The 16987-nt window shown below is 46.0% G+C and overlaps 1 protein-coding gene across 1 annotated transcript in view; it reads right to left on the bottom strand.

Moving 5' to 3' along the window:
* Window positions 1-11479: 11479 nt before the first annotated feature.
* LOC124796112 (uncharacterized protein DDB_G0290685-like) overlaps window positions 11480-16987 on the bottom strand; it is a 198590-nt gene continuing 193082 nt past the window's right edge. The window contains exon 4 of the mRNA XM_047260201.1: window positions 11480-11946. Within this exon, the coding sequence (XP_047116157.1) occupies window positions 11480-11946 (467 nt within the window). The remainder of the gene's footprint in view (window positions 11947-16987) is intronic.

Below are 16987 nucleotides of genomic sequence, written 5' to 3'. Positions count from 1 at the left end.
AATAATGGCGTGGCGTGGTGTGAGGACGACGGTTTGGTGGAGGTGCTGGTGTCCACCGCGCGTAGCTTTTCTGTGGCACCGCGGCTCTCCCCGTTTCACCCACCCACTCCCTGTTTTTCCTCTTCCAGATGTCCTTTTCCCCTCTTTGTTTGCACGTTATTCCTTCCCCTTGACTGGACTGTGCTCTTTGTTGTTCCTCCCTCGATTTCTGCCATCCTAGATCGTGGGACCGATGACCTCGCTGTTTGGTCTCCTCCCTCCAACCAACCAACATCACTACTCGAGCTGCGTATTTGTCGGGTCGTCTCGCACTTACGACCGGTAAGTTTGGTTTATCTCCTTCAGTGACGAAAATAGTCTTTCAGTCTTTACCCTCCGTTAGAACCACTGGTAACGTAATTCGCAAACCAATTCCTCTTGATGTCACGGACACTTCTAATACTAATGCCCTCCCCCCCCCTTCCCTAAACCCCAACAGAGGAGTATTCAGAGTTAAAAACTTCCCTGGGAGTTTCACTAGGCTCGCATTTGCCGTAACTTCAATCCATTAGTCCGAGGCTGCAGGCGAAAGTAGTATAAATCCTTGAAGTCAGTACCACCATTAGACTTGTTTATTTACAGTGTTACATTTACACTTACACATTCATGATTGCGGCTTCAAAGTGCCATTATCAAGTGTTTTCTGAAAGAATATTAGACAATAACAGTGAAATACATAATAAGTAATATAAGCATATAAGACTCCATATATATAATGCTTACTTAAAAGTGTTATACAGTGCCTAAGATGCCATACTGTTGTATTTAAAATACTACACATTGTCAGACCCGATCTGAGATGTACCCAACATCTCAGATCGGGTCTGACACACCTCAGATGACGACCACAACCGTTGAGGACGGCCAACGCGGGCGCGGATGGCAGTCGGAACATCCGCGACTGGAGGGGTCCATTGAAGCCGAGTCTGTTGGGCGCGGACCACAGGCATAAATATTGGACTCGACTGACCGAAGGACCAATCTCAGGTAGCACCTGGAGAAGACGGCGAGGCACGCTGTTAAAATGTCGTGCGAGAACGACGCGAACATCCGGCTGGATTCCCGAATATCCAAGATGTCAACAGATCGACATGGTAGCATGAAGAATTGCAATATTTACCATCGACTAGATGCCAGTCCGTGTCTACATTGCCGTTCGTGGAGGCTACACCCGTACTAACAGAAGTGTTTCGGCATGCAGCATTGAGATCCCAGACGCAGTGACTGTTGTTGTTGTTGTGGTCTTCAGTCCTGAGACTGGTTTGATGCAGCTCTCCATGCTACTCTATCCTGTGCAAGCTTCTTCATCTCCCAGTACCTACTGCAACCTACATCCTTCTGAATCTGCTTAGTGTATTCATCTCTTGGTCTCCCCCTATGATTTTTACCCTCCACGCTGCCCTCCAATACTAAATTGGTGATCCCTTGATGCCTCAGAACATGTCCTACCAACCGATCCCTTCTTCTGGTCAAGTTGTGCCACAAACTTCTCTTCTCCCCAATCCTATTCAATACTTCATTAGTTATGTGATCTACCCATCTAATCTTCAGCATTCTTCTGTAGCACCACATTTCGAAAGCTTCTATTCTCTTCTTGTCCAAACTATTTACCGTCCAGGTTTCACTTCCATACATGGCTACACTCCATACAAATACTTTCAGAAATGACTTCCTGACACGCAAATCTATACTCGATGTTAACAAATTTCTCTTCTTCAGAAACGCTTTCCTTGCCATTGCCAGTCTACATTTTATATCCTCTCTACTTCGACCATCATCAGTTATTTTGCTTCCCAAATAGCAAAACTCCTTTACTACTTTAAGTGTCTCATTTCCTAATCTAATACCCTCAACATCACCCGACTTAATTCGACTACATTCCATTATCCTCGTTTTGCTTTTGTTGATGTTCATACTTCCTAAGTATATTACGTTTTTTTATACTTCTTCAGCAGTGACTGAAGTATAAAAAAACCTAATATACTTAGGAAGTATGTAGCTTCCAAAACCTTCGTTCGTCTGATGATTAATGCTTTCCTTGACATCAGCTGTTTTAGTTATAGATCTGTTAAGCAGTAGTGACATGAATATTTGTGACGGGCCGTACGGGTAGCCAAAGTGCTTTAGGCGACCGCAAGTGATAAGTTGGAAATACAGGTTCGAGTCCCGGTCCGGCACAAGTTTTCATGTGTCGATGTTGGATGGTACTTCTATATCTAATACAGCCGATGTGCAGGAATTGCCATCAGCGGATTAATTGCGAATACAGCTGCGGAATGTCAAGTGTCTTTTCTCACATGTCTTTCCTCGTCTGTTTGGAGGCCTTGTCAAGAATGATCGAGAGGTAGAGAAAATTTAGAGAACAGCAACAAGTCTCGTCAAGAATTTGTTTGGTAAACGCGGAAGCGTCACAGGGATGATAATGGAACTCTAGTGGCAGACGCGACAAAAGAGGAGTTGGGCATTACGGAGAAGTTTATTGCCAAATCCCCGAGGGACCGTTCATTGCGTATTCCTGTGCACACCTTGTAGAATGCCTGTTTGGAACTCACTGGGAGCTTTCGGCGGTCTATTCCAGAATGATACAGAAGGAGAAAGGGGAGGGAGGGTCTGTGAGGTGTCATGAGGTATAGATTTAGCTGTGACTATTCACTTAATTCTGCTCCGCTGCTGTCTGCTGTCTGCTGCCGTGTGACGCTAGTGACTTCCAAAAGTACGAGGGCGGTTTGATAAGTCTGGTAAATTTCCACGAAAAGATGTAACATTTTTATTGCGTCTTCATGTATGGTAAGCTTGGTTTTCGAAGGATCGTTTAAAGAAGTCCAATGATGTACAGGTTAATTAATAGTCGACAGCCGTCTGAACTGATCAATGTGTCGACTGTGACTGAAAATGGAGAAGACAATGTATCGTGCTGTTAAACATTTTCATTTGAAGATTTGGACCGCCGCTCAAATAAGTGTTAAAGTTCACGCTGACTCTACACCATCATGGAAGAACATTTACTTCTGGATTAATGAATTGCTTGCTGGGACGTAATTTTCATTTGATGAAGTGGTAGTTGCAGAGTCTGACAGAACCTATTTTTCGGGCGGGATGCAAAAGCTGGAGGATCGCTGGACGAAGTGTGTATCCCTCAAAGGAGACTGTCGAGAAGTAAGGTGAATTGTTGACGAAACACACTTTTTTCTTTTTATCAGACACATCAAACGACATTCGTAGTCGTCTTATTGTGCATGATCGTAAGGAGTGTCAGGTACGGACTAAATGTGTTGACTTGAACTGCCATCGGGAAGAGGCATTAGAGGGCCGGAGCGCAGATAAGGATTTGCTGCGGCGACCATTACCAGCACAACGGCGGACGTGTCCCGCGGCTGCTATCTGGATGACGTTACCGCTTTATGCCCTCTGGCTTCACAGAAGGAAGTTACGAGCTGAACAGTGTAGTCGTGACTCAAGAGAGCCGTTTCCTCATGGCTGTACGTTATGCCGCGAATTGTTGTTGCCGTCTCGTGGTCGGCATTACCTATTGTTATCACCGATAATGATGCAGCTTTCAGTGAAAAGTGAAATGACGACTCAGATACCGTTTCAGATTTCGCTTTATTTAAATACGTTCAACAAGGCCAAGGCCGGTTTCCTGTTGTCCTGTCTCTAAGGTGAACGTGTTCTGTCACTAGTTAACCGTCGTCGACCAGACCCTTACTACCCTAACTGCTAGCAGTTTGCGATAGCTGTAACTAGCAAACATGTCTAGCAAGACGCAACACTTAAGAAACAAGAGTACTCGCATACTTCTTACATTACCATGTCGAATACGGTGGTTGGAAAGCCGTTGGTATTCAAAACAGCTCCTAGTCGTCTCGGAATGGATAAATAAAGGTTCTGTATAGTTTTCAAGAGTGTTGATACCTTCCCGTCTCTTCTATATCTCTTTTGTTACGCAACCTTCCCTTCTACAATAACCTATGAAACCTTCCCTCAGGATTTCTAACTATTGCTTAATAATAACAAATGAAATCTTCCCTTTGAAATTAATTCTCTTTCTCAATCTTAGCATACAAATTTAAATGCTGCTGATTAAAAGTGATTTTCTGATTATTTCGGCGAAACATGGAGTGTGTCGTCGTCGTGGCCCTCAATCGTTACCTGCAATAATCCAAAACTGTTCCCTTTTTTTTACTGTTTCTGGATCGCCATCTCACTGCTACATCGAACTACGACATGAATATACTTACTCTGTTTTACTATACTCTTTGCTGGTGGGCTGTCATAAGTGGCTGTATTTATTACCAAAGCTGACGTTATTCTTTAATAGCAAAGCTGACATTCTTTAATTAATTTGACTGAAGTTACGTAATTTATTGTTAAACTTTTTCTTGACATCAATAAAATTTTGCAAAGTTTTACGTTGGTTTTTGGGATGGATTATAATCAGTAATGCAATATTTCTGGAAAAAAATAATTATATTCTGAATGAAATGAATTTTACAAACGTTCAAATGGGACTTACTTTTTACAATAATCTTACAACTAGCAATGCGCAAACATACCTTCAGTAGTCTTGAGTTTCTAAAAACAAAAAAATTTAATAATATTAGTTCCTCTTATGATAATAGTTAGCTGATGTCTCTGTACATCCGTTTATAATCCCATGTAAATCATAGCTGGCAGGCACACCGCTCCTCTCAACCTCTCGCTTCAGACCTGCTACCGACTCACTTCACTTCTCGCTTACTACTGACTTCCTACGAACGCTGAAGTGCGGTCTCTCGCGCCAACAATGCTTTCTCGTGCAGACAATCCCTCCTACCATTACAAAATGTATCAATGCCCGGTCTTTCTCGCTCTTTTCTTAAAATGTATCCATACGCGGTCTCTCCCGCTCGTTTTAAAATTATATCAATGTGCGGTCTCTCCTGCCAACAATACTTTGGTGCAGACATTCCCTGCTACAATTATTTCCAACATGACAAATATTAATTATTCCTATTTAATCCTATTAATACAATATAAACATCTTTCATAAATTGTGGTTTAACAGACAAGAGAAGTATACGTCTTACAGTATCTTATACCATTCTTCTTGCAAAATAGTGGCAAATCTGGGCAGCGGTGACGGAACTGATAGCCGTCAAGCACTCTTCTCTCCAAAGTAGATCACAAAGGCTAGGTTTTGAGATGTGGTGACTGTGGTTGTCAGAGGAGTTGAGTTATTCTTGCTCACAAAACCGTGTGAACGGGAACAATGTCATCTTGGAACATAGTATCACCATAGGGAACAAACATTCTGCCATCCAGTTTGTCAACAAGTGGCCACGAAAGTCTTAACAATTTTGTATTCTGCCATCCGATGGGTCCGATGAACCAAAATTGTCGCTGTCCTTGGCAGTAATGCGGCCTTGAAGAGTAGCCATGGGGACCCATGGAATGCCATGATATGCTGCCCAAATCCTCTCTGAACTCCTACAATGTTTTAAGACGTAAATTGGACCAAAAGTTTGAAACTGTTTGAAACGAGACTCAACCAACCAAATAACTTCTGTTCTGCACTGACTTTGGCAGCTGTCGTGCCCTTATTTTGCGTCACTCACATTCAATGATCGTCCATGATCCATTGACTTTTTTTAGGCGGCATAACTCTGACACGGTGCCTCTTGAAACACTCCCTTGGTTGCGGAAGCTCTAACCATACGAGCGCCAACAAACTGCCCACATTCCAATTCACTTTGCTCCGAGGTAATGCACTCAACCACACAGAACACTGTTCCGGGCACGATTGACAGTTTCAACATATTTATGAAATCGCACTGGTTGCGTTCGTGGTCGAATGCATCAGCGCAACCTGCATCTACATTTATGCTCAAGAATGCATTTCTCGCGGGGTTTCCATATTTTTCTCCTACCCTTGTATGTTCAGTATCCTTTCTTAGTCCTGTGTTATATGGGGTCTCTGACACTTCAGCAAGATTTCAACGTGGAATGCACAAGTGATATGTAAGCAGTCTCCTTCATAGACTGGCTGCATCTTCCCAGCATACTGCCGATGAATCGAGGTCTGCTACTTGCCTTGCCTTACCTACGATTGAGCCAGAGTGACAACTTAGTTCAATATCGCCACAAGTTGTTATACCCATGTATTAGTAAATCAGCTGATTCCAGTTGTCTCATTCTAGTCACAGGATACTTTTTCGTTTTGTAAAATGAACAGTTTTACATCCATACATTTAAAGCAAGTTGTTGCTTTTTGCTCTACTTCGAAATCTTCTCAAGATCAGAATGAATATTTGTGCAGCTTTTTCCAGATAGTAGGCTACTTTATTATAAAACAGTGTTTTTTGGTTATGTTCCACAGCTATGATTAATCGTAAAAATGACATTGTAACACGTATCGTTGCAATATAATTTATTTTAGCTAACATTTTTCTTAATCCTGTACAGAACGAGCTGTTCAAGGAGCAACTATTGTTAGTTGACAAGATAATGCATTATTGACGTTATGTAGATCACACGGCTCTTTTGTTAGTGGAACAAGAGGCAGCCACACTTCATCAGAAATACAGTGAGCTTCACAAAAACATTAGATTCACTTTTGAATATGAAAGAGATAAGGCCGCAGACTTATTGGTGTCACTATTCGTACGAATACAGGGATTAGCGACCACAAGGCAGTTCCTGCTAGGCTGAGTACCATAACACCTACAACCATCAAAAAGAAATGCAAAGTATAACTATTTAAAAAAGCTGATAAAAATGCTCTTAACGCCTTTTTAAGCGACAGTCTTAACTCCTTCCGATCTGATCATGTAAGCGTAAAAAAGTTGTGGAATGATTTCAAAGAAGTATCGACAGCAATTGGTACATATGATGTATACCACATAAATTAATAAGTGATGGTACGGATACCCCATGGTACACAAAACGGGTCAGATCGCTGTTGCAGAAGCAGCGAAAAAATCATGCCAAATTTAAAAGACCGCAAAATCCCCAAGACTGGAAAAGTTTCGCAGAAGTTCGAAATATAGCGCATACTTCAGTGCAAGATGGTTTTAATAATTACCACAACGAAATTGTCTCGAAATCTGGCAGAAAAGTTAAAGAAATGCTGGTCATACATAAAGCACACCAGTGGCAATACGCAGTCAATATCTTTACTGTGCGATAACAACGGTGAAGTCGCTGATGACAGTGCCACTAAAGCAGTCATTAAACACGGTTTTCCGAAATTCCTTCGCCAAAGAAGACGAGGTAAATATTCCTGAATTCCAATCAAAAACAAATGACAAGATGAGAAACATAATAGATATCCTCGGTGTAACAAAGCAGCTTGAATCACTTAATAAAGGCAAGGCCTCCGGTTCAGATTGTATACCAGGCCAACCAGGTTCCTCTGAGTATGTTGATAGAACAGTTCCATATTGAGCAGTTATATACAACCGCTCGCTCACAGAAAGATTCGTACCTAAAGACTGGAAAATTGCTCAAGTCACACCAATACCCAAAAAGGGAAGTAGGAGTAATCCGGTGAATTACAGACCCATTTCACTAACGTCGATTTGCAGTAGGGTTTTGGAACATATACTGTATTCAGACGTTGTGAAGTACCTTGAAGAAAGATTTGACACAGTCAGCACAGATTCAGAACATACCGTTCTTGCGAAACACAACTAGCTCTTCATACTCATGAAGTAATGAGTGCTGTCAAATTCATTCCATATTTTTAGATTTCCAGAAAGCTTTAGATACCGTTCCTCGCAAGCGTCTTCTAACCAAACTGCGTCCCTGTGGAATATCGCTTCAGTCGTGCGACTGGATTCGTGATTTCCTGTCAGAAAGGTCACAGTTCGCAGTAATAGACGGAAAGTCATAGAGAAAAACACAAGTAATATCCAGCGTTCCCCAAGGAAGTGATATAGGCCTTCTGTTGTTCCTGATCTATATTAACGACACAGAAGACAATCAGTAGCCCTAGTAGATTATTTGCAGATGATGCTGTCGTTTACCGTCTTGTAGTCATCATACGACCAAAATGAATTGCAAAATGACTTAGACATCTGTATGGCGCGAAAAGTGGCAATTGACCCCGAATAAAGAAAAGTGTGAATTTATTCACGTGAATACTAAAAGAAATCAGCTAAATTTCGATTACGCAGTAAGTCACACAAATCTAAAGAATGTAAATGCAACTAAATACTTGGGGAATACAATTACAGATAACCTAAATTGGAACGATCACGTAGATAATGTTGTGGATAGAGAAAACCAAAATCTGCGATTCATTGGCAGAACACTTCAAAGGTACAACAGTTCTACTAAAGACTGCTTACACCCACGCTTGTCCGCCCTATTCTGGAGTATTGATGTGCGGTGTGGAACCCTCATCAGGCAGGCCTGACGGATGACATGGAAAAGTACAAAGAAGAGCCTCTCGTTTTGTATTATCGCGAAATAGGGCAGATAGTGCCACAGACGTGATATGTGAATTGGAGTGGCAATCATTAATACAAAGGCGTTTTTCGTTGCGACGGGATCTTCTCATGAAATTTGTCACCAGTTTTCTCCTTCGCTTGCGAAAACATTCTATTGGCACCCACCTAAAAAGATAGAAATCATCATCACAATAAAATAAGAGAAATCAGGGCTCGATAGAAAAATTTAAGTGCTCGTTTTTCCCGCGCTCCATTAGAGAGTGGAACGGTAGAGAGACAGCTTGAAGGTGGTTCATTGAATCCTCTGCCAGGCACTTTATTGTGAATAGCAGAGTAAAATCACGTAGATGTAGATCAATTTATGATCTCACATTGCGTCCCCCACGACACATACGTGTTTTTACATGCCGTGGTAGACAGAGTAATTCGCTTATCACTAAGCGATAACACTGAGATAGAGATGAATAAACTGAAATACATAGCTGTAGAAAACGGATACTACCCTTATTTATCTAATTTATAGAGATAAGAAAAATAACATCCGGTAAGTAAGAGAAAGGAACTTCAATAGAAGAAAGCAAACAAAAATATGTAGTTTTACTATATACATGACAAGTATCTGACTAAATTATGTTCATGAAAAAGAACGGGTTTTAGGATTAGTAATACAGTGGAAACCAATATAGGACAAATCTGATATGCTCCACTACCACCAATCAAGGACATATAAGAAAAGTGAAATGACTGCAGTAAACTTACACAGGACAAACACGTAAAACAATATGTACGCGCTATAAAGGATCATTCTGGTAGATACCTCATTATTTTTGAGCTCGGCAAGCTCTCTAGGATTCTGTGGACTCATTGTGGACACTGCTTCAAAGGTGACCAACCGAAATGAACAAAATTTCGTAAGATCATAAATTTTCTCTAATAAACAAGTCGGTCATTGCCATCCTGTCGTAAATATATAAACAATACTGATACTATAATTAGCTTGCTTTCATTGACTTAGTGGCGCCAGTGTGAATAAGATTCTTAGTTGTCAGCTGTTTTCTGACTTCATTCTTCTCACTACTTTCATACTGTCTTCCACGAATTTCTCTATCATCATCATCTTTGTAAATTTTTGTGTTTATGGTACCGATGTTCAGAACTCAAATATTAGCCTCAGCATATCGATGCAACTCTAAAAAATTGTGGAGAAAATCGACTAAGTTTTCTTAGCATTTTTGTCAGTAAAGCAAGGACGAATTTACGACAGGCCACATGGCTCTTAAATGGAATGCTCACCCCTTAAGCAAATTTTTAAGCGGAGGTGCATATTCTGTATGTCCATGAAGCGTAAAACACCTGAAGATTGAAAAAAAAACCACCGTAGCGTTCTACTCCGGTAACCGTTAGTTAATGATTTTGGTCTTTATTTTGTTTCGTTCTTTCCAGTTTCGTTCGAATATGTACATAATTTAAAGATAAAATTTTTGCTGATGAACACGTAACCATCATTCTTTCACGAATAGTGCACGTCTTACTATTCCTAATAACCGATCAGTTATACAACACTAGCTAAGTGCTCTCGTAGACAGTACGGTCTGCAGTGTCTTTTGTAGCGGAATTCTTATGTCGTTCACAAATTTCAACACCATCTAAACTGCCCACGCTAATAAAGATCATAGAAGCATGGTCTTTCCCGAATATACTACTAACCACAAAGCGATTCTGCTAGTTGGAGTAAGAGGTTTTTGTTAATTCTGCCTTTTGATTTCTTGTGGTGACATTTCCGTAACAGCTTCCATCCCCTAAGAAATGTCTTTATTTCCAACCAAGAAATGAAATACCAATTTTCATAGATGAAGCTTTAAAAATGTTTTAGTATTTCTTTGATAAGGATTTATTAGGGAAAAACTTTCTCTCCCTATTATAACCCCTATTGGTTGAATTTCGAAAAATATTGAAACACGTGACGTTTTTCTCATTCCTAATCATGTTTTCGTAGCTCTAGCTTTAAAATTGTCTTAATAGCGACATATTTTCAAAAAACTTTTTATCCCCTTCTTCACTCCCTCAAGCATTGAATTTGAACAGTCCCTTACTAAACAATGTCTACAATATAAGATCAGCACCCTCTCCAAATTCAAAGTTTCTATCCTTAGCGGTTTGGGCTGGACAAAGAGGAGTCACAGGACATCGGCACAGTTACTTTTATATTTGGATTATTAATAAATATTGTTTAAATTAAAAACGTTACTAATTTTCATATTTGTGTTTCACGCTTCATGAAAATGCTCATAGAACACCCACATTCGTTTAAAAGTTTGTCGGCCAGGAATCAAACCCGTGTCTTCCACGTAACAGGTGATCATTCTACCACAGAGCTACACGGAAAAATCATAAGGGTTAGCTCTTTATTCGCACGAAGTAATGGCCGCTATCGACAGTGGATCTCAAGTTGATTCCGTATTTCTGGATTTCCGGAAAGCTTTTGACACCGTTCCTTACAAGCGACTTCTAATCAAGCTGCGGGCCAGTGGGGTATCGTCTCAGTTGTGCGACTGGATTCGTGATTTCCTGTCAGGAAGGTCGCAGTTCGTAGTAATAGACGGCAAATCATCGAGTAAAACTGAAGTGATATCAGGTGTTCCCCAGGGAAGCGTCCTGGGACCTCTGTTCTTCCTGATCTATATAAATAACCTGGGTGACAATCTGAGCAGTTGTCTTAGGTTGTTAGCAGATTATGCTGTAATTTACCGTCTAGTAAGGTCATCCGAAGACCAGTATCCCCCTGCGGGTCCGGGGATTAGAATAGGCCCGAGTTATTCCTGCCTGTCGTCAGAGGCGACTACAAGGAGTCCCACCCCCTCAAGGGGGTCGTTAGCGCCTGCGTCCGGAGACGGACGGTTCCACGACCTCTATTTGTGGTCATTTCGCTTTTTCACTTCTCGTTTCTTCCTTCCTTTGGTTGGTTCCTTTCTTTGCTCTTCTCCACCTCACTCTCTTCCTTACTCTTTTCCTTATCTTCTTCTCCTTGCCTTCTTCTCCTTGCCTTCTTCTCCTCCTTGCCTTCTTCTCCTCCTTGCCTTCTTCTCCTCCTTGCCTTCTTCTCCTCCTTGCCTTCTTCTCCTCCTTGCCTTCTTCTCCTCCTTGCCTTCTTCTCCTCCTTGCCTTCTTCTCCTCCTTGCCTTCTTCTCCTCCTTGCCTTCTTCTCCTCCTTGCCTTCTTCTCCTCCTTGCCTTCTTCTCCTCCTTGCCTTCTTCTCCTCCTTGCCTTCTTCTCCTCCTTGCCTTCTTCTCCTCCTTGCCTTCTTCTCCTCCTTGCCTTCTTCTCCTCCTTGCCTTCTTCTCCTCCTTGCCTTCTTCTCCTCCTTGCCTTCTTCTCCTCCTCCTTGCCTTCTTCTCCTCCTCCTTGCCTTCTTCTCCTCCTCCTTGCCTTCTTCTCCTCCTCCTTGCCTTCTTCTCCTCCTCCTTGCCTTCTTCTCCTCCTCCTTGCCTTCTTCTCCTCCTCCTTGCCTACTTCTCCTCCTCCTTGCCTACTTCTCCTCCTCCTTGCCTTCTTCTCCTCCTCCTTGCCTTCTTCTCCTCCTCCTTGCCTACTTCTCCTCCTCCTTGCCTACTTCTCCTCCTCCTTGCCTACTTCTCCTCCTCCTTGCCTACTTCTCCTCCTCCTTGCCTACTTCTCCTCCTCCTTGCCTACGTCTCCTCCTCCTTGCCTACGTCTCCTCCTCCTTGCCTACGTCTCCTCCTCCTTGCCTACGTCTCCTCCTCCTTGCCTACGTCTCCTCCTCCTTGCCTACGTCTCCTCCTCCTTGCCTACGTCTCCTCCTCCTTGCCTACGTCTCCTCCTCCTTGCCTACGTCTCCTCCTCCTTGCCTACGTCTCCTCCTCCTTGCCTACGTCTCCTCCTCCTTGCCTACGTCTCCTCCTCCTTGCCTACGTCTCCTCCTCCTTGCCTACGTCTCCTCCTCCTTGCCTACGTCTCCTCCTCCTTGCCTACGTCTCCTCCTCCTTGCCTACGTCTCCTCCTCCTTGCCTACGTCTCCTCCTCCTTGCCTACGTCTCCTCCTCCTTGCCTACGTCTCCTCCTCCTTGCCTACGTCTCCTCCTCCTTGCCTACGTCTCCTCCTCCTTGCCTACGTCTCCTCCTCCTTGCCTACGTCTCCTCCTCCTTGCCTACGTCTCCTCCTCCTTGCCTACGTCTCCTCCTCCTTGCCTACGTCTCCTCCTCCTTGCCTACGTCTCCTCCTCCTTGCCTACGTCTCCTCCTCCTTGCCTACGTCTCCTCCTCCTTGCCTACGTCTCCTCCTCCTTGCCTACGTCTCCTCCTCCTTGCCTACGTCTCCTCCTCCTTGCCTACGTCTCCTCCTCCTTGCCTACGTCTCCTCCTCCTTGCCTACGTCTCCTCCTCCTTGCCTACGTCTCCTCCTCCTTGCCTACGTCTCCTCCTCCTTGCCTACGTCTCCTCCTCCTTGCCTACGTCTCCTCCTCCTTGCCTACGTCTCCTCCTCCTTGCCTACGTCTCCTCCTCCTTGCCTACGTCTCCTCCTCCTTGCCTACGTCTCCTCCTCCTTGCCTACGTCTCCTCCTCCTTGCCTACGTCTCCTCCTCCTTGCCTACGTCTCCTCCTCCTTGCCTACGTCTCCTCCTCCTTGCCTACGTCTCCTCCTCCTTGCCTACGTCTCCTCCTCCTTGCCTACGTCTCCTCCTCCTTGCCTACTTCTCCTCCTCCTTGCCTACTTCTCCTCCTCCTTGCCTACTTCTCCTCCTCCTTGCCTACTTCTCCTCCTCCTTGCCTACTTCTCCTCCTCCTTGCCTACTTCTCCTCCTCCTTGCCTACTTCTCCTCCTCCTTGCCTACTTCTCCTCCTCCTTGCCTACTTCTCCTCCTCCTTGCCTACTTCTCCTCCTCCTTGCCTACTTCTCCTCCTCCTTGCCTACTTCTCCTCCTCCTTGCCTACTTCTCCTCCTCCTTGCCTACTTCTCCTCCTCCTTGCCTACTTCTCCTCCTCCTTGCCTACTTCTCCTCCTCCTTGCCTACTTCTCCTCCTCCTTGCCTACTTCTCCTCCTCCTTGCCTACTTCTCCTCCTCCTTGCCTACTTCTCCTCCTCCTTGCCTACTTCTCCTCCTCCTTGCCTACTTCTCCTCCTCCTTGCCTACTTCTCCTCCTCCTTGCCTACTTCTCCTCCTCCTTGCCTACTTCTCCTCCTCCTTGCCTACTTCTCCTCCTCCTTGCCTACTTCTCCTCCTCCTTGCCTACTTCTCCTCCTCCTTGCCTACTTCTCCTCCTCCTTGCCTACTTCTCCTCCTCCTTGCCTACTTCTCCTCCTCCTTGCCTACTTCTCCTCCTCCTTGCCTACTTCTCCTCCTCCTTGCCTACTTCTCCTCCTCCTTGCCTACTTCTCCTCCTCCTTGCCTACTTCTCCTCCTCCTTGCCTACTTCTCCTCCTCCTTGCCTACTTCTCCTCCTCCTTGCCTACTTCTCCTCCTCCTTGCCTACTTCTCCTCCTCCTTGCCTACTTCTCCTCCTCCTTGCCTACTTCTCCTCCTCCTTGCCTACTTCTCCTCCTCCTTGCCTACTTCTCCTCCTCCTTGCCTACTTCTCCTCCTCCTTGCCTACTTCTCCTCCTCCTTGCCTACTTCTCCTCCTCCTTGCCTACTTCTCCTCCTCCTTGCCTACTTCTCCTCCTCCTTGCCTACTTCTCCTCCTCCTTGCCTACTTCTCCTCCTCCTTGCCTACTTCTCCTCCTCCTTGCCTACTTCTCCTCCTCCTTGCCTACTTCTCCTCCTCCTTGCCTACTTCTCCTCCTCCTTGCCTACTTCTCCTCCTCCTTGCCTACTTCTCCTCCTCCTTGCCTACTTCTCCTCCTCCTTGCCTACTTCTCCTCCTCCTTGCCTACTTCTCCTCCTCCTTGCCTACTTCTCCTCCTCCTTGCCTACTTCTCCTCCTCCTTGCCTACTTCTCCTCCTCCTTGCCTACTTCTCCTCCTCCTTGCCTACTTCTCCTCCTCCTTGCCTACTTCTCCTCCTCCTTGCCTACTTCTCCTCCTCCTTGCCTACTTCTCCTCCTCCTTGCCTACTTCTCCTCCTCCTTGCCTACTTCTCCTCCTCCTTGCCTACTTCTCCTCCTCCTTGCCTACTTCTCCTCCTCCTTGCCTACTTCTCCTCCTCCTTGCCTACTTCTCCTCCTCCTTGCCTACTTCTCCTCCTCCTCCTTGCCTACTTCTCCTCCTCCTCCTTGCCTACTTCTCCTCCTCCTCCTTGCCTACTTCTCCTCCTCCTCCTTGCCTACTTCTCCTCCTCCTCCTTGCCTACTTCTCCTCCTCCTCCTTGCCTACTTCTCCTCCTCCTCCTTGCCTACTTCTCCTCCTCCTTGCCTACTTCTCCTCCTCCTCCTCCTCCTCCTTGCCTACTTCTCCTCCTCCTCCTCCTCCTCCTTGCCTACTTCTCCTCCTCCTCCTCCTCCTCCTTGCCTACTTCTCCTCCTCCTCCTCCACCTCCTTGCCTACTTCTCCTCCTCCTCCTCCACCTCCTTGCCTACTTCTCCTCCTCCTCCTCCACCTCCTTGCCTACTTCTCCTCCTCCTCCTCCTCCTTGCCTACTTCTCCTCCTCCTCCTCCTCCTTGCCTACTTCTCCTCCTCCTCCTCCTCCTTGCCTACTTCTCCTCCTCCTCCTCCTCCTTGCCTACTTCTCCTCCTCCTCCTCCTCCTTGCCTACTTCTCCTCCTCCTCCACCTCCTTGCCTACTTCTCCTCCTCCTCCACCTCCTTGCCTACTTCTCCTCCTCCTCCTCCTCCTCCTCCTCCTTGCCTACTTCTCCTCCTCCTCCTCCTCCTCCTCCTCCTTGCCTACTTCTCCTCCTCCTCCTCCTCCTCGACTGAGCTGATACCTTCTGACCATGCCGATTGGTCCCTCCATCTGTTTCTCGGGAGGTGTGACCTGAGGTGTAAACATTCACCTAAGGCGGGAGTGCCCTCTGAGAGGGTCCCCACAAGGAAGGAGCGCGCCATCGGAGACGCTGGCAATCATGGGGGATTGCTCCGCAATGGATTTCACTCCATCTCTCTCGACTTCTGCCCAAAAACGGAAACATGACCAGCCACCAGTGACAGAAGTACTACCGCCTGCCCCACAGTTCCTCGTCGTTTCTCGATCTGAGGACGGAAAGGATTTTTCCTCTGTCAACCCTTTCATTATCCAGAAGGGCGTAGATGCCATAGCCGGATCTGTCAATTCTTGTACCAGGTTGCGTAACGGTACCTTATTACTAGAAATTGAGAGCGCCTTTCAGGCACAAAAACTGCTTCGGGCCACACTCCTGTACACGTTCCCTGTCCGGGTGGAGGCTCACCGAACTTTGAATTCGTCTCGTGGTGTAGTCTATACTAGCTCCCTCGATGGATTGACTGACGAGGAGATTCAATCTTTCCTCGCTGAGCAGGGCGTGACAGCTGTCCATAGGGTCATGAAAAAGGTCAACAATGACCTTGTACCGACCCGGACACTTTTCTTGACCTTCGATAGTGTTAAGCTGCCATCGCGCATCAAGGCGGGCTACGAGGTTATTTCTGTTCGCCCCTATGTCTCGACACCTACGAGCTGCTACCAGTGTCAGCGTTTCAATCACACTCGACAGTCTTGTTCCAATGCGGCTAAATGTGTCACTTGTGGCAGGGATGCCCATGAGGGTGACTGTCCACCTCCGTCTCCTCATTGTGTGAACTGTCAGGGTGACCATGCCGCATCCTCCCGCGACTGTCCTGTCTATAAGGAAGAACGCTGTATCCTAGAAATTTGGGTCAAAGAGAAAGTGTCCACCTCGGCTGCTCGCAAGCTATTGGCTAGTAGGAAGCCCACGCTGCTCCCAGCGGGGAAATACAGCACTGTCCTCGCCTCTCCTCGGACTACCAGGGAGGTGGCAACCCAGACATGCGATCTGACCTTCAGCACCAAGGTCGTCCGTTCGGCCAGTGCTAAGATCGCGCGGTCGACTTCTCCTCTTCGTCCCATCACCCCACAGACACCAGCTCCTTCATCAGCTTCTGCTAAGACGAAGACCCAGAAGTCTGATGCACGGGCCTTCAAGAAGGAACCGTCCCGTGCAGACTTCCTACGTACCTCGACCTCCCAGCCTTCGACCGGTACTTCCACCAAACGCCTTCCAAGAAGGCTCATAGGAAGCACAGTTCTCCGCCACGGCGCATTTCTTCTCCTGCGCCACCCAGCGGTTGCCGCCCCAGGCCGTCATCCGTTTCGCCTGGCCGCACCGCTGGTAGCCGAACATCTGGCCGTTCACCGGCGGAGGAAGCTCCCCCTCCCGGCCATCTTCCCAAGATGCATCCTGCCCGAGGGGCTCCCTGTTAGCAGACCTTTTCAACCAGCTCAACCTTGTCTGCCTCAATACTGGCGCCCCTACTTTCCTTTCGGACACATCTCACACCTATTCCCATTTAGACCTCTCTATATGTACTCCCCAACTTGCACGCCGGTTTGAGTGGTATGCACTTTCTGATACATATTCGAGCGACC

The sequence above is a fragment of the Schistocerca piceifrons genome, chromosome 4, assembly GCF_021461385.2.
Source record: "Schistocerca piceifrons isolate TAMUIC-IGC-003096 chromosome 4, iqSchPice1.1, whole genome shotgun sequence".
Lineage (NCBI taxonomy): Eukaryota > Metazoa > Arthropoda > Insecta > Orthoptera > Acrididae > Schistocerca > Schistocerca piceifrons.
Note: the sequence above shows the minus strand (reverse complement) of the source record. Positions and strands in the feature narration are given on the sequence as shown.